A 27,982-nucleotide genomic window follows, 5' to 3' on the forward strand; every position below is an offset into this window, starting at 1 on the left:
TCAGTAAATTTCTACAAATCCAGAACTCTGCTGTATAGGTTTCATTCTACAGCATGTCCTGATAACTGCAGTGTCTGTTATCTATATTGACTTCTGATTCACCAGCTCCTGTCCTCACATTTAAATGCCTTGCGGCCACAGTGCTGTATTTTTATAATCTCCTTCAATTTTATTACCATAATCCTGCCTTCTAAATCTCACTTCTCTGATCTGTTCTCTTATGGCATTTCCCCTCTTTGCCCCACTAGTAGTAGCTTGGATCTGAAGTCTGCAATTCCCTCGCTCCTTTATGTCCCCTCTCTCTCTTTAAAAACATATTTCAAACTAATTTTGATTACCTTTGGATTGGCCCATTTGTACAATTTTTCAATGCATTGCTTTTGGGCATTGTTTTATAATCAAAAATAAGAATTTCTTAAGCTGCCACCTTGAGCAATAGTGGTTTGTACATGGGACTGGAACCGGAGAATCACTGGAACGTGTGCTGAGGACGAGGCCAGGAATTACTGCCATTAATGCTGATACACCAGGTTGAGCTAAGAGAGGGTTCGCCAGGTGATGTAGGGAAGAGACCAAATTTATTCCCACAACTTTGTGGAAAATGGAGGCATGCTGAGTTCCACCTACATTGTTGCAAGTGATGAGGGCGCAGAATTAATCTCTTACTTGAAGGAGGAGAGTTGAAAAGAAAGTGAGAAGAGTGGCTTAAATTAAAATTCAAGAAAGTTATGGCTATTAATCTACTGGCTTGGTGAAATAGCTTTCATGGATACTTTATTAATTTGGCAAGTAATAGGCTTGTTCTTTAAGTGGACCATACCAACATAGAACTTCAGAGATTTGTGAGGTCCAAGCTTCGATGGATGACTCAATAAGCACATTTAAAAACAAATTTAGTTTCTTAATTTACCCAGCTGTGAGTCCTGCCACAACTAAACTGCATTCTGGTTTAGAATGTTGAAGGATATTAAAGACTAGAGACAATGTAGTGCATTTTATTAAGTAATTAACATTTTTACTTTTCAGAGCATGTTTCAATTACATGAAACAGTGATAAGTTAAATTTTTATTCCTGAGCTTGAAATACAGGTGCTTTATTTAATACAAATAGCCAGAGACAAGGAGCTGAATTGGGTTGTATCTATAAGTCTAAATACCACACCAGAGGCAGAGAACTGTGCAGTTGCATATTGGTTTATGAAAAGTGCCATCAGCCTGCAGGGCAAGTTTTGATCCTGTAGGGAATGTAATATTACAAAACAGGAGGATGTAAAATGGAATTGCCATGGAAATGGTGCCAAATTGACAAAACCAATGGCTATCTGCAAAAACAAATTGAAAGATTGATTGATTTACACCATATTGTTCAGTGTCCTTCCTGTTCCCTCTCCCCACACTCCCCTCCACCCTCACTCCCTTTGGTATTAACCATGCACTGGTTGCAGTTTAGATGTTCTCAATTTCAATTAATCTCCTGGGAGCTAATAAGTGCAATACACTTTAATTTATTTTCATTACGGTTTTCAAGAAAATGAAACACTTAATGACGATGGGACCTTGAGCTAAATAATTAATGGAAAGTGTGACCTGTAGAGTGAAGCTAGTTGGTGATGATTCAGCAAATTAAAGACACCATCTTTGAATATCCAGGGTATGTGATAAAATAATGATTAGACATAGATTAATAGATGGAGGAGAAGGCTGTAATTTATCAAAGACTGATGGTTTAAATTGCCTATAATTCACTCCAGATGTAAATTTTTCTGTCAGGAAAAAATATTGTGAAGATCAATTATTCATTGCCAGCTTCAGTATTTTAATGAAAATCTGTACAGAGTAAGACCAAGGACCTAGCAGTAAAGATAACTGAGGGTGTAAATAAGACTTCAAACTAATAATGTTGTGGCAAGACGCTGCTGTAAATTATAGAAACCTAACAATGAAAAAAGGTCAGGAAAAGAGTAAAGGGCAAGTTAAAGAAATAAAATAATATTGACTAGCCAGAGTTCAGATGAAGTCAAGTGGCTAAAGATAAAAACAAACTACAGAGTTAAAAAGAAAAAAATTTAAAAAATCAACTTTTTTTTTGGACTGTTTTTGGATTGAGTAGATATGACTGAAGCATGGCTGTGTGGAGAAGAGGATTACTTAATATTAAATGCTACAAGTTGCTTGGGGAGGAAAGGGAAGGACGATAGTGAGGTGGAGTAGCTGCATTCATCTAAAATTAGTGGCAATTGAAAGAAGATGCTATTGTCAATAATATGTGTGTACGATACTCCACCAAATAATGATAGGAAATTGGAGGAAAACGTATGCAAGGCAATCCAGGAAGTGAATAACAGGAATAGAACAGTGATCATGGAAGATTTCAAGAATACCTTTATGCTTCCTAACACCCTTCCCCCCCACCCCAAAATAAATATCAGGAAGATGCAGTGAAAGGAGAAAAGAGTTTAGACTTCTTACAATTAACACATGGCTCCATTCTCACTCAGAATTTAGAAGTCAAAAAATGACTAGCAAATCAGCAAAACTAAAAAAGTAAAACTTTTTCTAAAGAAAAGTAGTTGATGAATTTTGCATAATCGGAACATGTATCAAATTAGGACAAAATACTAGTAGGTTTCATGTAGGTCATTGTAAAGGTCCTAGAATCAATCTCTCAGTAGTGATAGAGCATATAAGCAGTCATCATGGATGCCGAAAATCTAGGCCATGCTTAACTCTAAACAAATTTTTTAAAGTAAAAATAACGAGAGACTGTAGTAAATATCTATACTTGAATATTCACAATGCCAGAAAGTGCCACATCATCAACTCATGACAGAGGCGTATGGATTTGATGGTGGGGTGGGGGGGGGGGAAATAAAACTGTAAGGACAGCAAATTAACTATTTAAATAGAAAGCAGAGTGGAAGGGGGTAAATGATCATAATTCAGATTAAGGATAGAAAGTGGGCCACTGTTATTTGTAAATAATAATCTCGATTTGGCAATGTAATTCCATATCAGAATTTGTATATGAGAGTAAACAGGGATTTGGAGGTAATGCTGAGGAAGAATATTTTAATACAAGAAAATGTTGGAAATTATAGACCAAACACTTAAATACAATGAACACTTGTGAAATGATGCAAAGCATTACAGGTAAAGAAATAATCAAAAGCAATTTTGAAGCTTAGCAAAAGAATTTGAAAAGATGTTAACCAAGTGCTAGGATTTGTATCTAAAGGCTTTTATCTTAAATTATAAGAAGACTTGGATAACCTTTTAAAAATGAACGCATTGGTTGGGATTGTGAGAGAAATCAGATATGGGGCCATAATTATAAGATAGTTACTGCTAAGTTAAATAGAAGAGATTCCTTTACTTAGGATATGGAACTTGCAAACACAGGAAGTGGCAGATAACTTAAATACATTCAGTGGGAAGCTACGCAAATACCTGAAGGAAAAAGGAATAGAAAGGTTTGCTAAAAGATGAAGATGGAATAGGAGATTAAACAGCAGTATAAAGATTGGGTAAATTACAGTGTATTCATTGAAATGTAACAGTCCAACATGGGTGGCATTCGTACTGCGTAGTGCAATACATTTCTATTCTTTTTCCCAAAGGAAAGCTGGTATGATGGTTGGGTGGTGTTTTTTTTCATGTTGCATGATAATGAGTTGTCAGATTTTATTTTTAGCACCCATATTTCAAGCTGTTTCCACACACAAGCTGCAACTCAAGCAGCATCCTACCTTATTAGTTGTGTTATAAGGTATGAATTTCAGTGCTTTGTACCTCTGCTAAGTGCATTACAGATGGAGGTGTTCAATTAAACTTGGTTATAGTCAGATTGCACTGGTAGACTTCATTTGCATAAAAAACTTGCAATCTAAAAGTCTTTGTTCACCTAAAGTAAATAGTTCTGTCTGCAATAAAATCCCACTTGCAGAGCTAGAAAATCATCTGCCTATTTTAATGGCATCAGAGCTTGGAAAGCAGATTTTTTTTGTTGCTATGTCATTGTCTTGCTATTGTTTTAACACTGTTTAGCAGAATCTTTTATGCAAGATCCTAAATGATTTTTAGTTATCATAGATAAATAGAAATTCATTTATCCACCAGTGCATACTGCTCCTTCATTGTGGTATGTAACTGCTTCCTAAATTTACCCAGTCTTTACAGCTCATCCCCATAGTCACCCTGGTTTTACCCTATCAGAGACGTACACCTCCCCCAACCTCCCTGTGTTTTAACAAGCTTCTTTTGTCTCCTTCCCGGTTCTGACGAAGGGTCTTGGACCTGAAATGTTAGCTCTGTTTCTCTTCCCACCGATATGGCTTAACCTGCTGAAAATTTCCAGCATTTTTTGTTCGTATTTTATTCTAAGTTCACCCAGTGCTTTTGCTTCTACCAACTATCTGGAACTCTATTCCAAATATTAGTCACTTTCTGGAAAGAAGAATTTCCTGACACCAATTTAAAATTACCTATTAATTTGAACTTGTATCTTCTTCTGCCCCCATAGTTTAATATAAGTAATATTTTGATCTTTTTGAATCCTATAATTTTATATACCTTTTGAGTTCACTTCTGAAATACCTTATATTTCCCAATCTGAAACATTGAGTCTGTGAAATGAAAATAAGCTAAACAAAACCAATCTCTGCTCTCAAGTGTTTCCCTGCCTGAGTCATTATCTTCCTAAGCAGTCCTAAGTAACTAAGCAGTTGGGATCAAGAATGACTTGCTTCCATTGTGGTTGTGTTGATTCTGAGATGATTAAAGAGGCCAATGTGGGAACCACAGGCCCTTCCTTAGATTTGGTGGGGTGGAGCGTGCATATGTGAGGCAGTGCAGTGTGTTCCTAACCTTGTTTATGCAGGTCTTCTGTGAACTTCCAATAGTGGCTTTGAGGTTCTCAATACCATCCGAATGCTCTTTCACTTTGAACGATCAAGAGCTGGAGGTTCCCAGAAGTCAGTGGGAATGCTGCATTTCTTCAAGGAAGCTTTGAGTACATAATTTGAATTATTTTCTCTCCAACTGGTAACCTTCTTCGAAGGTGAAGCTCAAAATAGGGTGTTTGTTTTGGAAGTCTAGTGTCAGGCATGTGACCAGCCCAACATAGCTGAAAGTAACCAGGACTTTGATTTTGGGAACTTGGCCCGGGAGAAGATGCTGATGTTGGTTTGCATATCCTTCCATTGAATTTGTAGGATTTTACAGATGCAGAGTTAGTGGTATTTTTCCAGTGCCTTGATATGCCTGTAGCTCAGGTCTCAGAAGCTTTTAGGAAGGCACTGATCATTGCTGTCTGGTAAACCATGAGTTTTGTGCCAGGTCAATTGGCCAGAGCCTGTCCTGTTGCATTGATGGCAGTGGTAGATTTCATTATTGATGAGCACCTTTGTCAAGAGGGCCTGTCAAGATGGGGGAACTAGTCCATGTTTTTAGGGTCTTGTCATAAACCTTAGTTGGAGGCTGATGTGGTGCAGTGTTTGATAGAGGACCTTGGTCATAAGGATGTTAAGCATGCCTATCCTCTTGTATGTTTCAGTAAACAAGTCAACAATGTTTTAGAGCTCAGCCTCTGGGATTACACAAGTGCAAGCATCATTGAACACCGCATTTCAATTACTGAACTTTGTATGAATGTTTTTCTGGAATGTAGCTGCTGTACGCTGAGCAGTTTACCATTAGTTCTGAAGGTGAGTTTCACTTGCGCCGAAGGTTTGTTGGAGGCAAGGCGCATCATTATGAGAACAAGATTGAATAAAGTGCTGTGGCAAAGACATTGCCCTGTTTGATACCAGTCTTCACCGAGATTGGTTCTGTTGTGGACCCATTGGTTAGTATTATAGCTTGCATGCATTGTGAATCAGAAGTAAGATGAAACCGAATTTCTGTGGGCATGCAAATTTGAGGACGGTGTTCAACAGTCCCTCTCAATTGATGCTCAAAGGCTGTTTTGAAATAGAAGGCCATATTGTGGCTGGTGCTGCTCCCTGCACCTTTCTTGGTGATGTGAGGAGAAGATCATGTCCACTAGATGGATAGAATCCACACTGATTCAGGGAGCTGCTGTTCAGCAACGGAGTGGGTAATGGAGTGGGACCCTGGCAATGGCTTTCCCTGAAGCAGACTGTAGGGGAACCCCTCTGAACTTGTCTCCCTTAAGAAAGTGTCAGAGTGGTAGAAAATAGATACCTTTTTCAAGATATGATCTGACCAGATTGATCAGGGTTTCCTTTAAAATATTAAACTATTTTGACAATGTAATTTAACATTTTATTGGTGTTGTTAATTCCTACTCTGCATTGGTTGGACTTGATTAGTGTAGAGTCTACAAAGAATCCTAGGTTTTTGTCCACTTTTTATGGAGTCATAGAATTGTACATCAAGAAATAGGCTCATCGACCGTCCATGTCCATGTCAGCATTTTTGCCTATCTATGTTAATCCCATTTGCCAGCATTAGCACCATATCCTTTGTCTTGCCTATTTAAGTGCTTGTCTAAATGCCTCTTAAACATAATGATTGTATTATTCCACTACTACCTCTGGCAGTATCAATCACTCTTTTTTTAAAAAAAAATTAACCCTAATATTTCCTTTAAATTTCTTGCCCCTCACCTAAAAACTATGCCCTCTTTGCTTTTGATACCCCTGTCGTGGAAAAAAAAGGTTTTGACTATCTACCCTATCTATGCTGCTCATAATCTTATTAACTTCTATTAGGTCACCCCTCAGCCTCCTTGTCTTCAGAGAAAACAAGCCCAGCCTGTCCAATCTCCCCCCATGACTAAAGTCCTCCAATCAAGGCAATATCCTGGTGAATCTACTCTGCACTCTCTCCAGCACAATTACATCCTTCCTGTAATGTGATGACCAGCACTGCACATAATACTCAAGTGCTGCCTAACCAGTGTTTTGTAAAGTTGCAAAATAACAACCCAACTTGTATATTCTATGCTCCAACCTGTGAAGGCAAGCATGCCGTGTGCTGCCTTCACCACCCAATTCACCTGTTTGGCCCCTTTCAGGGATCTATGGGCTTGGACCTTTTGGCACTGATCAACATTCCTTAGTGCCCTGCCATTTACTGTATATGTCCTATCCCTTTTTGTACCATTCATGGAGTATGTGCTCTTGTTTTGCCTCCTATGCCTGCTGCATATATATGCTCTTGCAATATAATTTTAGAATAGTTTAATTTGATTCTACGAACCTGACCATCTGGAGATTTTTAGACCAGGTCTTTGTGCAAGTGAAAGTCATTATTAGTTCCATGACTGAATCTTACCATATCTCCATATCCACTCTGCTGACTGATCTCAAGTGAAGAGTACTTGCTTTCTATTTTCCTCTGAACTGTTTCCCAGAGTTTAGTCTGGACTCCACAACCTTAAGCTTGACCTTTCACAACCCATAGACAAATAAACTCTTAATGCACAAATAGGGCACAATTTGTTAACTCCTTTGTATCCTTCAAAATGGTACTGGCAGCATCCTGAAAACCACATGTATTGACAATGGGTGAAGATTGGAATGAAGCCAAAGTACTATCCATTATGGTGAATATGCCATGTAATCTATCAGGTGCAAAATAGCTACTGGAGTTGGGACCCAGAACATGAAACTCTCCTGGCATGCCATCAAGTGCCAGCTAAGTTCTGGTTAGGAAACAGAGACTATGAAAGGAATAAAACTTAGTTTGCATTAATAGAATGATAATTAATCTGTACTTTAAAATTCATCAGTTGAAGAATGGATGTGATTATAATTAAGAATTTGCAGGCTACTTCCTAAATTTGACATTTAAAAAAATGTTTAAAATAGTTTAATTTTTGAAAATCTTCTCTGATTCATGCAAGCTTGAGTTTATTGCCCATCTTTGGTTGCACTGAAAGTATTGACTCAACCATGACAGTCACATAAGTGAGCCGGGGATTTTTTTTTTACAGCCATTCTATTTGTCCCATTCCCATTTGTTAATAGTGCAACTCTAGATTTATTGAATTCTGTTTCACAATTTACTGAGCAGTTGAACTTGAACTTCTAGTCTGTATGTCAGCAATCAGAGTCATAACTGCAGTGGTCTTTCATCCTACCAGCTAAAAATTAACTAAACCTTGCCAATAGCTTCAAAACAAGTTGATAATTCAAAAATTATCAACACTTGGATGTAATTAAATGTAAAAGTTACTTACAAAACAAAATTGCTGCTGATCTCCAGATTAAATTCCCATTTACCTGTTGCAAATCTCTCCCCACCACCCTCCCCCCACCCTTGAGAACTTCCTACGCATAGCTTGCTGAAACCTTGATGGTAATGATCAATGCAAGTTTCCTCAAGTTTTCCCCACCTAACCTGATTTATTAGACAAGTCCCACTCACAGAACTGCTGCAAAAACATTAATAGCTGGCTAAGCCATAGCCACTAGTTAAGGCAGCTGTCAAAACACTGCATGTTTCTGACACCTTGGAAGCATTCAAAAGCAGTCTAAGTCAAAGAACAAATTAATCAATACAACAAATTTGAATAAGTGTATTTTGAAAAGTCTAACACAAGCACTTAATGAAAATGCAAATAATCTCAAACAATTAAAAAGAACCTAACACTTGCTTTAATTTCTTGCAGTCCTCTCCTCCATTAAAATCAATAGAGGAACACACTCAGATCTGGTTGTTTGAGTGGATCCTTGACCACATCATGGGAAATTGTACATTATGCTTTGCTGCTGAGATTATAATTGTGAAGATGACATGATGACCAGTATTTCAGTTTTCCTGCTTGTTTGGCAGGGAATCCCGGACCTCGGGCATTTCCTAGCAAGGTCAATCCCATTACAGTTTTCATAGCTTCAAGATGTTTGAAGTATTTGTTGTGGTATCTTTGTTATTCAGGGAAATATAGCAGCCATTTTGAAGAAAGCAGGGTCCCACAATAAGATCTGCTCAGATCTGTTCAAGGTATCGTCTGATAAATTGGCCAATGGATTCCCTGTTCTTTTTTTTAGTGTAATGGGATCTAGAACTACAGATGGTTTAAGATCTCATCCAAAATACAGTGCCCATATCAGTATAACTCTTAGCTCATCTAAAATATGGCATCTCTAACACTATAATACTCTTCAGTACGGTATTTAAATGATAGCTTAGAATTGGGCTTGATTTCAGTTCATAGCCATGTGTGACAGCAGTAAGAATGTCTACACTGAGCTAAGGCTTGGGTGTGAGCAAAAATTTGGGCTGCTTGGAACTTCAGCTGCAAAACTACCTGACATTCAGTCACTTGTCAGGGAAGCAAATAGCTAGAGTAGGTGTTGTGATTAATTTCTGCAAATTAATCTCCACTTCGCTGAGGTGTTGCATTTGAGTGAATTGATGATCACTGGCACGGCTTTCCCATTTCTTTGTCTCTGCTGGAATCTCTGAAGCATCTCGGCTCCCACAAACTGTAGTTCTTTTAGCCTTTAATTATTTTTGTCCTTGAACACAAGAGTGTGAGGTCCCTGGTTAGGGGGAAAAAAAGCAATTGACACTGGGTTGTAAAGCATTTGTTGAAGGAAGCCAGCTCGAGTTGATTTCATTTGTTTAGACATTAAGATACAAGTCCAGGGTGGGAAATGTAACATTTTATTTCTCCAAAACTGGCTGTCGTGGCATAAAGTAAACAGGAAGGCATCTTAGGTATTGTGCCAGGGATTGTCGGTGTTTAAAATGAGGCACCTGAGCTCGGGTCATTCGTACACAATTTCTCCTCTGCTTGAAATCTTATGAAATGTTGGAATTTTAAATTATTAAGGAAGCTTTTTATGTCTTGACTTTATACTTCTGCAATATTCAGTTGCTCCCAGACAAAATGGAGGTAAGAGGGACATCAAGGCAGAATTGACCCAATGTAGCATCAAGTAAAATTTAAGCCAAAAGGAATCAAAAGAAAAATTTTCCACTGGGTCGAATCATTCTTAGCAAGAAGTTGTTTATTTGTTGGAAGCTAATCATCTCAGTTCCAGGGCTTCAATGCCTGTGTTCTTTAAGCCAGTATCTGTGGCCTAACCATCTTCAGCTGCTGCTTCAATGAATGCCACCATTCAGAACTGGGGATGTTCACATATTGATCAGTGTTCAATTCCATTCACAGCTTTTAAAATAGTGAAGCAGTCTACATATATCAAAAGCAAACAAGATACAGGATTCAGCTAATATGTGCCAGGCTTTAATTACCTCCAACAGTAATCTCAGTTTCTTCTTCTGAGAGTCATTGGCATTACAGTTGTTCAGTTTGCCCTTTGAATTTGAAAAAAAAATTTGTTGCACCCCAAGGTTTCAGATTTACTCCAGTGTCCTGGACACAAAAATATCAGCTGACTCCAGTACAAGACATTTAGACGGGTACATTGATAGGAAAGGTTTAGAGGGATATGGATCAAATGCAGGCAAGCAGGACCAGCTTAGATGAGCATCTCGGTCAGCATGGACGAGTTGGGCCAAAGGGTCTGGTTTCCTGCTGTATATCTATAGTTTTTAAGGAAAATACATTGTTAGAGTCGTGCCCTATTTCGGATGATATATTGAACCCAGGTCACTCTATGCTATCAGGTGATTGTAAATGATCCCATCACAGTGTTCTGAGGAAGGGCAATAGATTGTGTTCTGCCCAATATTTTTCCCTCAGTAAACATTGCTAAAGCCAATTAGTCATTATTTACCATATTACTATTAATGAGGTCTTGTTCTGGGCTAACTGGCAGCTGCATTTCTTCCAGTTGCTACAGTTTGAAAGCAATTTGTCAGTGATAAAACACAACAGAATGTCTTGAGGTTGTGAAAGGTGGCAAGAAAAGCAAATCATGATTGGAATATAGCACTATAGGAAACTGTGAGCAATGTCGGTTAGTAACTTGAAGGAAATTGGAGTAAAGTGTGTAGTTTTTGTAGGAGTGTTGAGGTCATATACTGGAAAGAGAAAGTGGGATTGAGGAGGGGGCAGAGACCTTGTAACCCTGATGTTAATGGATAAAACTGTGTTTTCTGCTTTGTAAATTAACAAGATTGTCCACCCCCTGTTACTTTCAGCACAAGAGGAAACAATTTAGTTGAGATCCTACATGCCTTTGTGCTCAACACAATATTCTGCAAAAAATCTAATAACCTTGTGCTCAGATATACTTGGGTCTAACTGTTTTTATTACAAGTTGTTGATTTGAAGGTTGTGTTTTTCTTGAAGGTGATTTGGTTGATGAAAGCAATCTCCACAATCAAATGGTTATGTTTAAACTTATTTTTCTACATGTTACAAGGAGAAATGCGATCTATTATATATTTTAATGTGTTTTTTTTTAATTTTCATTTTCTGTTATCTCCTTGTGTTGATAACCTTTTTTAAAAAAAGTTATGTCTACAGTGGGAGAAAGAAGTTAGAGAACGCCATTATCTAATCTTAGAATTTAGATAAGGTTAATGAACTACTTGAACTTTGTCCTTAGAGTTGGACTAAGCACCCTCAATTTAATTATGTTGTCCAAACTCCCCTTAAAACCATTTATTAGCAGTTTTTGCATGTTCTTTACTCATGAAATGCCACACAAGTGAAGTTGTATTTGTGCAAAGAAGGAGGACAGAAAGTTTTGGGTAGGCCCTGCTGTAAGTGAAGTTGTTCTGGGACTAAGGTACCAGATAGAGTTCCTGGCCCAGTACATGAGATTCATTAAGGCTTGTTGGGCTTCATACAATATAAAACCAGCTTCCTAGTTAAAAGTTGATAAATCATAATTTAATTTTAAAACTTAAGATTGATAAACAATCACATGTATGGAGTTTTAATAAACATCCACGTAAAATTTAGATTGGGAATTAAAACAGTATGCTTTCCTCAAAATTCTTGCACGTTCCCACTTGTTTTTTCTCTTGCTGTTCACATGCTGCCTTGGGGCCACTTTCGTCTATCTGAGAGGGGATTTAACATTGCAAACCATTATCACTTTCACAAGAACATAAGATAGGAGCAGGCCTCGAGCCTGCCCCAATGTTCTATATGATCATGGCTGATCTGTGCTGGTCTTAACTCCTTCTGTGCCAGTTCCACATAACCTTCAATTCCTCAGTCTTTCAAGTATTTATCTGACTTCACCTTAAATATATCTAATGATCTGACCTTCATCACTTCTCTTAGAAAATAGTGAATTCCAGAGATTCACTATTTTCTAAGAGAAGAAATGTCTACGTACCTTAGTTTTAAACAACCAGCCCCTTATTTTGTAGTTATGTCCCCTTGTTTGTGACTCTCCCTCTGGTGAAAACATCTCAACATCTAACCAGTCAACAAACCTCCTTCAAATCTTGTATGATTGAATGTTACCCCTCATCCTTCTAAACCCTGAGGAACACAGACCCAAACTGCCTTGCCTCTTTTCGATAGGATAACTCTCTCTTCCGAGGAATTAGCCTGGTGAATCTTCTTTGGATTGCCTATAATGCTACTATCTCCTTTTTGGGAAAGGTGACCAAAATTCTGCACAGTATTCCAGGTGTAGTCTCAACATGCTGTACAACTATAATTCCCTATAGCGTAATGCTATTACAGCGCCAGCGACCCAGGTCAATTCTGGCCACTGTCTGCAAGGAGTTTGTATGTTCTCCCCGTGTCTGCGTGGGTTTCCTCCGGGTGCTCTGGTTTCTTCCCACATTCCAAAGATGTATGGATTAGGAGCTGTGGGCATGCTTTGTTGGTGCCGGAAGCGTGGTAACACTTGCAGGCTGCCCCCAGAACACTCTATGCAAAAGATGCATTTCACTGTGTTTCAATGTACATGTGGCTAATAAATCTTATCTTAAATTCAAGCCCCTTTGCAATTAAGGCCAGCATGTAGTTTGGCCATTTAACTACTTGTGGGACCTCCCTGTTAACCTTTTGTGTTTCATGCACTGGAATACCTAGATCCCTCAGAACTTTACTCAGTTGCAGTCTCTCTCCATTTAGATAATTTGATTCTTACAAAAGTCCAGGACCTTGCACATCCTCACATCAAACTCCATTTGCCAGGTTTTTGCCCAATCACTCGATATATCTATACCCTTTTGCAGAATCACAATGTCCTAATCACAACATGTTCTTCCACCTATTTTCTTAGGTGGAAGGACAAACTCCAAGGCAGAGTACAAAGTTAATGGCAGGATTCTTGGTAGTTTGGAGGATCAGAGGGATCTGGGGGTCCATATCCACAGATCCCTGAAAGTTGCCTCACAGGTGGATAGGGTAGTTAAGAAAGCTTATGCGATGTTAGCATTCATAAGTCATAGGATCGAGTTTGAGCCATGAGGTAATGATGCAGCTCTACAAAACTCTGGTTAGACCACACTTGAAGTACTGTCCCCAGTTCTGGAAGCTTCATTATAGGAAGGATGTGGAAGTGTTGGAAAGGGTGCAGAGGAGATTTACCAGGATGTTGCCTGGTTTAGGGAGTATGCATTATGAGGAGAGACTAAAAGAGCTAGGGCTTTACTCTTTGGAGAGAAGGAGGATGAGAGGAGTCATAATAGAGGTGTACAAAATATTAAGAGGAATAGATAGAGTGGACAGCCAGTGCCTCTTTCCCAGGGCACCAGTGCTCAATACAAGAGGGCATGGCTTTAAAGTAATGGGTGGGAAGTTCAAGGGAGATATCAGAGGAAGGTTTTTTACCCAGAGAGTGGTTGGGGCATGGAATGCGCTGCCTGGGGCGGTGGTGGAGGCAGGTACATTGGTCAAATTCAAGAGTTTGCTAGATAAGCATATGGATGAATTTAGGATAGAGGGATATGTGGGAGGAAGGGGTTAGATGGTCTTTGGCGAAGTTTAAAGGTCGGCACAACATTGTGGGCTGAAGGGCCTGTATTGGGCTGTCCTGTTCTATGATTCTTTGTATCATTGGCAAACTTGGATACCTTGCATTTTGTTCCCTCCTCCAGGTTATTAACATAAATCGTAAACAATTGAGGGCCAAGAACCAATTCCCTGGGGTACTCCACTAGTTATGTCCCCCCCCCCGGCAGTCCAAGAAGGATCCTTCTATGCCAAGTCTCGTTTTCTGTGTGACAGTCAGTTTTCAATCCATGCTAACACATTCCTCCGATGCCTTGGGTTCTTAGTTTATGAACCAGCTTATTACGTGGCACCTTGTCAAAAGCCTTTTGGAAATCTAAATACACTACATCTATCTACAGAGACGGACACAGGCACAGAGAGACACCTCTATCAACTCTCCCTGTCACATCCTCAAAGAATTTGAACAGATTTGTCAAACATGATTTATCTTTAATAAAATGATGTTGATTAGGTGTGTTTAAATTCAGCTTTGTCATTTCCTGTTTGATTATTGTTTCTACCATCTTGCCAACAAGGGATGTTAAACTGAGACACAATAAATTCTGCAGATGCTGGAATCTGAAGCCATACACAAAAATGCTGGAGGAACTCAGCAGGTCAGGCAGCATCCATGGAGGGAAATAAACAGTTGATATTTTGGGCTGAGACCCTTAATCAGGACTGGAAAGGAAGAGGGCAGAAGCCAGAGTAAGAAGGTTGGAGGGGGAGGAGCACACGCAGGCAGGGGATAGGTGAGTCCAGGTGAGAGGGATTGGTAGTGGGAGGGGGAGAAGAGGTAATAAGCTGAGAGGTGATAGGTAGAAGAGGCAAAGGGCTGAAGGAGGAGGAATCTGGTAGGAAAGGGCAGTGGACCATGAAATAAAGGATAGGGGAGGTGAGGAGAGGAGACGGGCAGGTCATCAAGGTGGGGGAAGGGAGTCATAGGAATAAGGGAAGACAAAGGAGTGGAGGGGAAAGAAAAAGAATAGGTGGGGTTACTGGAAGTTGGAGAAATCTACGTTGAGGCCATCAGATTGGAGACTCCCAAGGCAGAATATGAGATGTTATTCCTCCAACCTGCACCTGGCCTCAATGTGGCAGTAGAGGAGGCCGTGGATAGACGTGCCAGAATGGGATGTGGAATTGAAGTGGGTGGCCACCGACTCCTGGCTGTTGCGGTGGACGGAGTGAAGGCGCTCAACGAAGCAGTCACCCAATCTGCGTTGGGTCTCACCGATGTACAGGAGGCCTCACCGGATGCAATAAATGACACCCTCGGACTCGGGTGAAGTGCTGCCTCACCTGGAAGGATTGTCTGGGACCCTGAATGGTGGTGAGGGAGGAGGTGTGGGGACAGGTGCAGCACTTACTGTGGTTGCAGGCATAAGTGCTGGGTGGGGGGGGGGGGTTATCGGTGGTGAGGGACGAGTGGACAAAGGAGTCACGGAGAGAACGGTCCCTTCGGAAAGTGGAGAGAGGGGGTGAGGGGAAGATGTGCCTGGTGGTAGGATCCCACTGGAGGTGGTGGAAGTTGAGGAGAATGATGTGTTGGATATGGAGGCTCGTGGGGTGGTAGGTGAGGACAAGGGGAACCCTGTCCCTGTTATGTCGGCGGGGGGAGCGGGTGAGGGCAGACGTGCGGGAAGTGGAGGAGATATGGGTGAGGGCTGCATTGATTGTGCTGGAAGGGAAACCCCAGTTACTGAAAAAGCAGGACACCCCTGATGTCCAAGAATGGAAAGCCTCAGGGAACAGATGCGGCAGAGGTGGAGGAACCGGGAGAAGGGGGTGGTGTCCTTACAAGTGACAGGGTGGGAAGATGTGTAGTCAAGGTAAATGTGGGAGTCAATGGGTTTGTAGAAGATGTCTGTGGTTAATCTGTCTCCAGAGATGGAGACAGATCCAGAAAGAGGAGAGAGGTGTCGGAGATGGACCAAGTGAATCTGAGGGCAGGGTGGAAGTTGGAGGCAAAGTTGATGAAATTGATGAGCTCAGCACGGGTGCAGGAAGCAGCCCCAGTGCAGTCATCAATGTAGTGGAGAAAAAATTGGGGGGGTGGGGGGGGGTGTGGGGTCGTTACTGGTGTAGCCTTACACTAATGCTTAACATCCGGTGGAGGGATGTTAAACTAACTGGCCTATAGTTCTCTGCCTTCTGTGCTCCTCCCTTTCTGAACAAGAGAGTCACATTGGCTGTTTTTCAATCTTCTAATATATTCCCAGAAATTTCAATCAATGGGCCGTCTATCTCTGCAGCCACTTCTTTGAAAAGCCTTGAGTGCAAGTCATCATGTCCCGGCTATTTGTCCGCCTTTAGCCCTGTGAGTTTCTTTGTAATTGGGAATTTTACAATTTATGCCACGTTATTTGAAAGTAGACCTTCAGTTATCTTAGTGATTCTTGCAGAATCCTCTTTTTAAAGACTAATGCAAAAAAAATTGATTTAACATATCAGCCATTTCTTCCTTTCTGTCGATTCACCAGCCTCATTCTCTGGAGGTTCCACATCTACGTTAGTTGCTGCCTTCCTATTTATATATCTGTAGAGACTCTTACGGCTTGTTTTGATATTTGCACACAAGTTTTCTCCCTTCCTATGAGCTTTTTAATCCAAATGAAGGTAAATACCAACAGTTAGTCTGGTAAATGTTCCTGCAGGTCAGATGGTTCAGCCCAATATTATTGTAGTGAAATTAGCAAGTTTAAAACATAAAACATAGAACACTACAGCACAGCATAGGCCCTTTGGCCCACAATGTTGTGCCGACATTTTATCCTGCTGTAAGATCTATCTAACCCTTCCCTCCCACATAGCCCCCTATTTTTCTATCATTCATGTGTCTATCTAAGAGTCTCTTAAATGTCCCTAATGTATCTTCCCCCACAACCTCTGCAGGCAGTGCATTCCACGCACCCACCACTCTCTATGTGAAAAAAAAACTTACCTCTGACATCCCCCTTATACCTTCCTTCAGTCACCGTAAAATTATGTCCCCTTGTGTTAGCCATTGTCGCACTGGGAAAAAGTCTCTGACTGTTCACTTGATCTATGCCTCTTATCATCTTGTAGACCTCTATCAATTTTACCGCACACCAGATTTTAGATGAAGGTCAAGTGGCTTCAATTGTGCAAGTAGATTTCAAAGCCAATTTAACTATTTTAAGTTACAATGACATTAACAATGTGCTTTGTAATACATTAGCACTTTTTAAAGGTCTCCCTTGCCAGAATAGTTGATAGAGGATTTCTCATTAGTGTTGCACACATCTCAAACAGTGAAGGCTGCCTTGTGTTAAAAAGAATTGTTTTAGGATGTGTTATGGTAATGGCCTGCTGCAGTTCCTTAACAATGTCAAAATAAGTACATACAAACTCTCTGTATGCAAGAAATTGCTGCATTATCTTGAGACTTAGTCACGTTAATACCAGAGATCATTGTGTCACTTCAAGGATCGTTACTGTGTATGTGTTAACTTTGGTGTGCCAATGATTTGTAACTGATTAAATTTGTATATGTAAAATTGTAGCCTGATGTGAAGCACATTTGTAAGACAAATGAAAGATTTAAAAAAAACTTAAGGCAGTTTAGAAGCAGAGTAATCCAGTCACTAACGTGCATGACTAATTTTATCTCTGCTTATTGAAAAGATTGCTCGCTGTAAATGATGTGGAGTGGGTGGTAGTAAGAGCATGGTAAGGGAAGAAGATGGATATGGCTTTTGCTATACAGTACTCAGCTTGGTGTATTTAAATTAGAAAAAGAATGAAGTTTTAGCAATGATGTAGGCACCTTGCTGAACAGATTTTTTTTATGTATGTTGCTGTTCCCACTGTTAAAGCAAAATTTAGCCCAAAGTATTTCCTTCGGTACCCTGCTATGCTTCATTTGAATTTCTAATTCACCCATCATTTCACTGGAAAGCTGGGATGTGTGGAATTATCCATCCTTCAGAGTTGTTAGCTGCCATCAGTTGTTTGAATCTCTTTCCTCCAGCGCAGTGGCTAATGTCCATCTTTGATCACCTCACGGCTCTGCTCAGTTTCCACCAATGACACCTAAATGTGTGGGAGGATTACTGAAGAAAATCTTGCCACAATTGTACGGGGCTTTGATAGTACAGCTCCTGGAGTATTGTTCACAGTTTTGCTCTCAGCTGCACATTACTACAATGTTTTAAAAAAAACACATACCTGCACATATTCTTCTAAACATCATTTTCATGATAAGAGGTGATCTCATTGAAATATAAGATATGGCTAACAGTTCCCTTTACTGAATTATTGCTTTCTATCTTATTTGGAAATCTCTCATCACCATTCTTCCCCTCAGAAACTTTCCTACTGACCATGAGAATTATCTTCCCATCTCCAGTCAATCTGAATATGTTGTTACCTCTTAAATCCTTGCCCACCTTTGCCTTAACACTATTTAAATAGTTTTGGAAAAAGCCCTTTATTATAGCCACAAATCATATTGTGATAATTTGTAAATTGAGCATTTGTAATTAGAGGAATATTGCTAGGCAAGATTATTTTGATTATTTTGATTTAAATTGTTTGCCATTATAATCCAGTCATACTGCATGGAATGCCTAATGTGAGCGGTGCACCAAGTCTTACTGTGTCTCATTTTCCTTTCCATTAAATTCATTGATAATGTTTAAACATGGATTTGGTATTTTTTTTACTGCATTTCCATGCATCCTATGTTAACCCAGACAACGGCAAGTTTGGTATTAATAACGTATTTATTCAATTATAGGTACTATAAATAAGGGAGGATATTTGTAATCCAGTATTGTGTACATTGGTTCAGCCAAAGTGCAGGTTAAATTGGAGTTGAGTCAGGTTACTGATTTGTACATTTGGTTGCCACTATGGATTGAGCTTCAACAAATGAAACTAACCACAAATAATAACCAATTTGTATGCAGGAAAGAATCAAGCATATCAGTACAAAGTATTTTATGCAAATTTCATGAATTAATATTAATACAGATCAGGAAAAATCAAACATTGCATGATACAATTCTTTATTGTATCATGCAATGTTTGATTTCCAACATGGAGATGTTGGAAAGACAGGTTAAAATGCAGCACAGCAAGTAATTGGGAAGGCAGTTATTATGATGTGCAAGGAGTTGGTGTCCAAAAGTAACTCCAGTTGTACAGCAATTCAATGAGGCCACCCGAGGGATGCCCTGTGCAGTTTTTGTGTCCTTAAGGAAGAAGATGTACTTGCCTTGGAGGCCATGCAACAAAGGTTTACTAGACTGATTACTGGGATGAAGGAAATTGAAAAAAATGAGCTGATGCTTAAAGAATAAGAAGTCATCTCACTGAAGCATGAAGAATTTGAGAGAGCTTGACAAGTTGGAGGTTATTTTTTATTGATTGGATACTCCAGAATTAAGGGGTTTACTTTCATAATGGTTTGCCATGTAGGATATGGATAAGGGGAAATTTCTTCTTTCAGAGAGTTGACTCTTTGGAATTCTGTACTTCAGAAACTTGTGTATGAAGTTGGGAATCTAAAGGAATTGGGAGAAGTGGGCAATGGAAAGCCAATGGCAATTTGGGTTAAGGCTCAACAATGAATGGTGGGACAGGCCTACTGCTGTTCTCTTTTCTTGTATGCTAATATTTTCATACTTGGTCACACCATATTTTTCACTTGGTTGTAATATGGCTTTTGTCTACACCAGCAAAATAAAGGTACTATGCAGAAGGTACTTTAGTGCGGAACAGTTTTGTGCAATGCCCCCAGATTTGTAATTGTAATCATTTCAAATCTCGTACTGTTAACCTGTTTGCGGTCATAAAGTCGAGTTTATTGTCATAGGTACAGTATGTGAGTGCACAGGTGCAATGAAAAACTTACTTTCAGCAGCATCACAGGCACGTAGCATCATATAAGCAGCATTCACAAGAAAAACATAAATTAAGCATACATAATTTTTTACAAGAACAATTAGAACAAAAAAAGTCCATTTTAGTGCAAAGTGATAGAAGTGGTCATAGTGTTGCTAAGCTGTGGTGATTAGGGTTTTGCTAGATACTGTGTGAGAAGCAGATGCTTAAGAAGCACTGTCTTTCCAACACTGTCTGTTATGAAGGCATAACATTTTTCATGCTGTGGAGTTGATTGCTTCAAATCTGTTTCAATCGAATAGTGTTATAATACTAAAAAACAGCAGGAATTTGATAAAGTAGCATTTAATGTCCCCTTTGGTCTGAGTTCTAATCTCCAAAGTTCATCCTTTCTTTAACAAAAAAGGATACCTGCTTGGCGCTAACTAATTTTGTCCAATCAGTCCAGGTGAAGGATTTCAGTCAAAACATCGACTGTCCATTTCCTCTTCAGATGCTGCCTGACCTGCTGAGTTCCTTCAGCAGTTTGTTTTTGTTCGATCAGTGATTGAGTGAGAAGAACACAATATTCAGCATCTTGTTAGGGCCACTTGTTGGAAGGTCAGAAGCAACACAAGAAAATTGATTTTCAGCACAATCTAGGCTAACCTTTTAATGGAATAGCAAGAGAAAGCTGTACCATCAGAGGTATGTTTTTAGAGAAAACGGAGAAAAGAACATATGCTTTTGAAAGATCCTATGGCGTTTATCAGAGAGGAGCAGGAGAGATGTTTCCAATGTCTTGACCAATATTTAGCCTTGAACACCAATGGCACTTCCACGTACAGGCCATCCCCGGGTTAAGAATGCCTGACTTATCGACACCACTACATACCAATGAGCTCCCATGATATTATTACATTCAAAAGTCCGATGTACTGATATACATTTGTTCCTGTGAACAACAGAGCTAGTTTGCTCTCTCCTCACCTTTAGCAATTGTTCTTTCTTATCAGTCTTGTGTGCTTTTGATGCCATTCATTACAATACTGTGGAGATATGGTTACCATTTTTTTTGTGTATTTTTCAACTTATGGACAAAATTGATTTTATGGATGTCTGTAAACATGGAACCCATTCAATAAAACAGATCATCTGGTCATTAATAGTAATTTGATAGACTATGCTGCACTTCGAAAGTTTTTATTTGACTGCAGAGCACATGGGGATGTCCTGCATTTGTGAAAAATGCTACTTCAATGCAAGTTTGCCAGTACTCAATTAGAGAGAAGGCTGACTTCTGCAGCTGACTAAACTTGACCATCCCAAGCCACTCCTTATGGATAATGGAATATGAAATATTTTGGTCTCCCAAAAGTGTTTGGATTCCCTATGATGCATTTTTTACTTTAATAAGTAGGAATAGATTCAGCTTGGACAAGACATTGAAGATCCTTGTAAAATTGCAATGTCGACATTATTTCTTTTCTCCGCAAGAAAATTTATTATAATTAAAATGTATTATTGCTTTATAAATAATCTATCTACCTCTGCCTTAAAAATATTCAGACTCTGTCTCTACTGCCCTTTGAGAAAGGGAGTTGCAAAGACTCTATGCTATGAGAAGAAAATAATGCCTCGAATCTGTCTTAAATGATTCACCCTGTATTTTTAAACGGTGACTCCTGGTCCTAGATTATCCCACAAAAGAAAATATACTCTCAACATCCACCTTGTGAAAACCCCTCAGGATTTTGTGTCTCACAATCAAGTCCCATCTCACTTTAGACATGCCAGCGAATATAAGCCTAGCCCATTCAAGACAAACTGCTCATTGAGCTACTTGTAACATATTTGCATATTTCCTTAAATAAGGAGATCATATTGTACATGGCATTCCAAATATGTTTTATCAGTGCCCTGTGTAACTGAACCATAACCTCCTTGCCTTTATTGTTTATTACGAGAGGAAATGAATGTAACATTTGTTTAACTTTCCTAGTTACTTGCTGAACCTTTATACCAGCCTTTTGCAAATCGTGCACTAGGACCACTCGGATCCCTCTGCATCTCAGAGCTCTGCACGTTCTTGCTATTTAAACATAATGTATGTTTTTCCCTTGCCAAAATGGACAATTTCATCTTTGCCCCCATTATACTCTGTTTACCATATATTTGCCATTTACGTAATCTATTTCCCATTGTAGCCACCTTATGTTCTCTTCACATCTTAATTTCCTACCAACCTTCGTGTTGTCAGCAAATTTAGCAACCATCCCTTTGGTCTCTTCATCCAAATAATTTATATAAAATGTGTAAAGAGGCCCCAGCACAGAATGTTGCAACAGACCACTTGATATAACTTACTGTCCAGAACAAATACTTGTTTATACCTACTGTTTCCTATTAGGTAGCCAACCTACTATCCAAGCCACTTTTACATTGTTTTATTTTCCCCAGATACCTTAGCAAAATAACTTATTAAATGTACTTTTTAAAAAAAATTGAATATATATAACTACATTTCAAACACTTGTTCCTTAACAGTAAAATAAAAAAAAACAGTTCTCTGTTTTCCAAACTGAGAATCTGCTCCTACTTGATATAAAATCGGGGAGACAATTTTTCCCACTGTAATCCAATGAACCTCGCTATTGGAGTCATTGTGGAGTCCAATGTGGGAGATGTCCAAGAGTGATGTGGCTTCTTAATGCTTTCTTACTACTATTTACTACAATTAAGAAAAAAAAAATTGGATGAACATCTGGAACCGTATTTGGAGATGGTAAAGAGAGTCAACACTGCAAAGTTGGAGGTCTCCCACAGATTAATCTGTGAACAGCTGATAGAACATAGATCACATAAAAGTATCATGATGTCTGTGCCATCCACGATGCCCATTTAAAGCTATCCCATCTGCCTGCATGTGATCTGTATTTCCTCCTTCTGCTGCAGGTCTAAATACCTTTTAAGTGTTGCTATCGTATCTGCTTTCGCCACCTCCCATGGTAGTGTGTTCCAGACACCTAACACTCTCTGTGTAAAAAGAAAAACAAAAAACTTGCCTAGCAAACTTCTTTTAAACTTTCCCTCACTCACCTTAAATCTATGCCCTCTAGTATGTTACATTTCAACCCTGGGAAAAAGACTCTATCTACCCTCTTATAATTTTATATATTTATTAGGTTGCACCTCAGCCTCCAACACTCCAAAGAAAACAATCCAAGTTTGTCCGACCTTTCCGTATAGCTTATGCTTTCTAATCCAGACAACATCCTGTTGACCCTCCTCTGCATCTTCTCCAAAGCCTCCACATCCTCCCTGTAATTCAGTGACCAGAAATGCACACGGTATTCCAAATGAGGCCTAACAAAATTTTTATACAGTGACAACATGATTTCCCAACTTTTATACTCAGTGCTTCGACTGATGAAGGCAAGTATACCATAGAACTTCTTTACCATCCTATCTACTTGTGTTGCCCCTTTCAGAGAGTATGGGCTTGCACCCCAAGGTCCTGCTGGACATCAATGCTCCTAAGGGTCCTGCCATTTACATTTGACCTCCCAAAGTGCAAAACCTCATACATATCTGGATGTTGCTGACATTGGCTTACTCACGGAATCAAATCTTTCATGAAAGACTCCTCCATTGGAATTTGAACACCAAGTTCAGTTCAAGGTGGCAAAGATTGTAAGTTTGATGCACATACTTAGTATTCCACACCTTTGTGGGCACACCTGTGCATGCACCATACCTTCACATGTACGTGCACATTTCCATCCTCCCCACTATCCTAACACCCGCCAACCCCAAAATCCTGCCCACACACAAGCATCCATATCCTGTTCTCACAACATGGATAACATGGTTATTTGGCATATACTCTAGGTACTTTGGTTCCACAAGAATTGAACTAAAACTACCAAAAGTACAGCTGTCATTCCTTTGGGCTTTTTATCCATGGAAACTGAAATCTCTTTATTCGGGTTTCATAAATCAGGACAGACTTCATTCGGATGTTAACAGTAAATGAGCAACTTTTGCCTTTTTTTTAATGTTATTTAGATGTATTCACAGAACTGAAGAACATAAACTGTGTTCGAAAACTGATTCTGATCCATTTTGATTGTAACATCTCTGCAGTTTTTAACTGGTCCATACCTCCTATTGATTAATCAAAGTTATCAAATGGACAGCTACCTCAACAAATACTATTTATTTTTGTAACTTACCGTCATTTTTGTCTTTGTCTTGTACTGTACTGCTGCCACAAAACAAATTTCACGACATATGTTAGTGATAATAAACCTGATTCTGATTATTTGAGTAATCCAAAAAATTGTCCACTAGGTAACTTTAAAGCTTTGAAAAATGTGGCATAATAAGGAAATGCACAAGACAGTCAGACCAAAATATAACAAATCAGTGAATTGCATTTATATGGTGAGTTGAATTTGCAGTGTTGCTATTGTTATGTAGCTACATGTACAGCAAGGTGTCATAAACAGTAGTGACCAATAACCCTGTTTCAGGACCATTGGTTGATGGACAGATATTGACAGATTATGGGATATAATTCCTGTTCTTTCAAATAATGCTTCAGAAGCCTCTGCATCCGGCTGTGCAGTACTATCTACCATCTCACTCATAAGGTGACATCTTTGACAATGCAACACTCCCATCAGATCTGTACTAAGTATCAGGGTGGCTATGTGTTCAGGTAAGTGGAGTGGCAGTTCAACTAACAAGTTTTTGACTAGGGGCTGAGAGTGCTGCCACTGAGTTGGTGTTTAATTTTGCTACTTAACTCAAAGCAAAATTCCAGTTGTGCATCTTTTATGTAAACCTCTTTCCTGTGCAATTAATGGTAGCAATAACACGTGAAATCTTCCATTGAGAGATCTGTTTCCTCTGTTATGATAAATTGACCAAATATAAATAAATGAACAGTGTTTGGATAAAGATTTGCTCAGATTCTTCTGAGAACTCTGGCTTCTGTGATGTCATAATTGTCCTTGTGACATTGTGGTAAAACAGAACTTAGGTAGCTCATGAATTGGCCCTGTCAAAAGGAATATACCTTTAAAAATTTAAGTTAACAGTATAAATGACTAAATGTGCTCTCATTTGGGAACTATACTTGGATTATCCTTTGTTTTCTCATATGTCTCAGGATGTGAAGCACATGATGACGGGTGGTCCTACCCTAAAAGAAACTAGAATTGTTTCCAGCAGCTATGGTAGTCCTTCTGAGGGAATCATTGAAGCTGAAGCATATAGAGGTAATGGTAGTTTTACACTTTTTTTTTACAAAACTTATTCTTATTACAAAAAATAAACAGAAAATATGTGTATCAAATACTTGTTTCACATTTATATTCAAATAATATTCACACTAATTAATGAATCATTCTATTTCCATTGAGCCATTTCTGCAATGCTACAGTCTCTAGTGAAGTAACTCACATGAAATTTGTCTTATGAGGTGGAATGTAGATTAATGGGACTACATTTATCATTCTCAGGACTTAAAATGACTTCCAATGATTGTTAAGATAATTGAAAATCCTTTTCTTAATCCCTCTGAAAGAGTTTGTATATTTATGTTGTTTCTAATATATGTGCTTCTGTCATTTCCATTTGTATAAATAGACATTTAGCGGTGAAAAGTGCAACATGCAGATCTGTTGCCATTAATAGATACTATAAGCATTTTCTTTGAGCTAGGATCATAGATTAATCTGTTGTAAAAGGCCAATGATATTTCTGAAAGTGCAATGAAATTAGATTTTCTCTTTTTTTTTGCCTTTGGACTTCAAACTTTTTTTCTTAAAATATTTATTTGATTCTTTTTTTGAAAGTTCCATGAATTTTTCAAGCAATGCTTTCCTGCTCATTACTGACTGGGTTTAAAAAAAATCATCTTGCTTCTTGTCCTCTGATGATTCTGTCTAACAGAAAAAACAGTTTCTTCTCTCCTGTCATGACACTTTGGTTTAGAACACCTCAGTTAACTTTCTGCTTGACCTTTTCTGTTCTTCGAATTGCAATCACAATTTCTCCATTCTTTCCACATTACTCAAATTTCACACCTCACATCCCATGTAACTCTGGGGTTTCAGTTATGTGGAGACTAGAGAATCTTTAGAAGATCTCTTCAAAACCCTTTCAAATGCCTTTACAGATTTCCTAAAGGGTTTTATCTAGAATTGACCATAATACCATGGCTGGGACCTAATCTGTGATTTACAAATATGGAACATAACTTTATTGCTATTCTGCTCTATGTATCTATTTATAATGCCAGGGATCTATTATGCTGTTTTTTTGCATCCTCTTCAACTTACAGATATCCTTGAAAGTCTAAGTATACGTCCCCCCTCTCTGTTCTTGGACTCCTTGAAAATTGTTTCATTTAGTGTATACTACCTCATATGTCCAATCAAAATGCTTCACTTCACACATCTCCACATCAAATTTCATCTGCAGCGTGTCTGCACCTTTTCACAAGCCTGCTTATGTTCCCCAGAAATATTACTATCCTGCTCATTGTTTATTATGCTTACAAATGGCTTGTCATTTACAGACTTTACCATTATACACTCGTCTAGATCAAAAAGAACAATGTAAAAGATCTATAGCCTATTTGTGGGCACCTCTCCCTCTTGGTTGGTAAACATTAGCAGAAGTGTATCTGTCTCTTCTATTTCTTTTAGATTTAACTGTGCATGACTTGTGTAGAACCTTAAATTTGTATTTAAATGTTTATTGGAAAAGCTGAAAGCACTCAGCAGGATCAGGGAACATTAGGTTAGAGAGAAAACAAAGTTAATGGGGCATATTTTGCCATTGGCATTGAGCACTGTCAACCTCCACTGACTTCTGAAGTAAAACAAAAACATGTAGACTGGTGATCCTCTCAGCATGAACTTTGAAAACCGGAGGGAGGATTCACCCAGGCCTGGTTCTGCACATTGAAAGATGCTTCTGCTTCATATCAGGTATCACATGAGTTGGCCAAAACCATTCATTCCCTTGGAATGAGTAAAACAAAAATTGATCGTCAATTTAGTCACGAATCCAGATATAGAGAAACAATTACACTAGGAATGTTTCTGAGACACAAAGCAACATTCAAAGGTTTTTAATAACTTAAAAAATACTTAAAGATTAAAACAAACTGAAAAACAACTTCAAGATATTCTTAAATACCTGAAAGCATTGTGCACCTGCTGCACAGAGATAAACTACTGATAGTAACATCAGAATTTCTGTTCATATACATTTTAAAATTGATGTCATTTAGGTATAATGATGACATGAATGCTGTCAGTTACCTTGTCGTAATCCCACAAAATCTAGTCACTTTTTCATGGAGTGACCTTTCATCAGAAAATCTTAAATTTGTTTTCTTAGAGGGCATGCCTGCTGCCTATCGACCAAGTCCAGTGTGTCTGTATGTTGCTCAGTTTGATGTTATTTTAAATGAGAGTTTAGTTAAAGGATTGAATTTCAAACTTGTTCCCCAAATCCAAATTGGTCGAAATTCTGCAATGAGATTTACAGAGTTTAGCTAATTTTAGAGTGAGAATACTTCAAGATGTCTTTGCAATGAACACCATGAATTTCTTGATTTAAAAAAAAGCAACTTTATGGATCTAAAATTTTGAAACCTAGATTATAACTCAGCATTTTGTCGAGGATCAATGGGAATTTGAGATTTAGTTGATAAAAGCCAGTGCATAATTCTAATTCTGCTTACTTTTTAAATTAAAAACACAATTCTTGACTCAATTGAACAGCTTTTATTTTACTCGATTTATTTCACTAGTTCTCCAAAGTCCCTCATATGGGTGAGTGAACAGGAAACTATTCCAGGTTCTCTCGTTAAAGATGGTTTGATTGGGATTTCTGTGGTATGCAATATATTTTCCTTTGAAAGCCATTTCTTTTTCTCCTTGATGTTACAAATGATATTGGGAAAAGAGCAGCCTTGTGTTCTACTTTGATTGCTGTAATTTACTCTCAAAGAATAATTTATTCTCAAAGAATAAACAGAATCATTATGAAAGATGATGTAAAAATATTAAAAAAAATAAAAGCAATCAGTTTTAAACAGTTGCTATTCTTTGCAAGTACTCTGTATGCATTAACTGATATTATTTGGTTCTTATTCCATAACTGAGTTTGATGGCTGTGTTGCTACCACCAATGCCTTTTTAAATTGTGCAGTTGTTCCTCATTTTGTCAACAGATATGAACAAATACTAATTTTGCAATGGTTAA

General features: G+C 38.6%; 1 protein-coding gene across 6 annotated transcripts in view; it reads left to right on the plus strand.

Moving 5' to 3' along the window:
• The window catches only part of LOC127584880 (arfaptin-1-like), a 121,643-nt gene that overhangs the window by 40,865 nt on the left and 52,796 nt on the right, over positions 1-27,982 (plus strand). For all 6 annotated transcript variants that reach the window (XM_052041852.1, XM_052041873.1, XM_052041893.1 and 3 more), the window contains one exon: positions 24,870-24,978. In XM_052041852.1, the coding sequence (XP_051897812.1) occupies positions 24,870-24,978 (109 nt within the window). The remainder of the gene's footprint in view (positions 1-24,869; positions 24,979-27,982) is intronic.

The sequence above is a fragment of the Pristis pectinata genome, chromosome 2 (assembly GCF_009764475.1).
Source record: "Pristis pectinata isolate sPriPec2 chromosome 2, sPriPec2.1.pri, whole genome shotgun sequence".
Classification (NCBI taxonomy): domain Eukaryota; kingdom Metazoa; phylum Chordata; class Chondrichthyes; order Rhinopristiformes; family Pristidae; genus Pristis; species Pristis pectinata.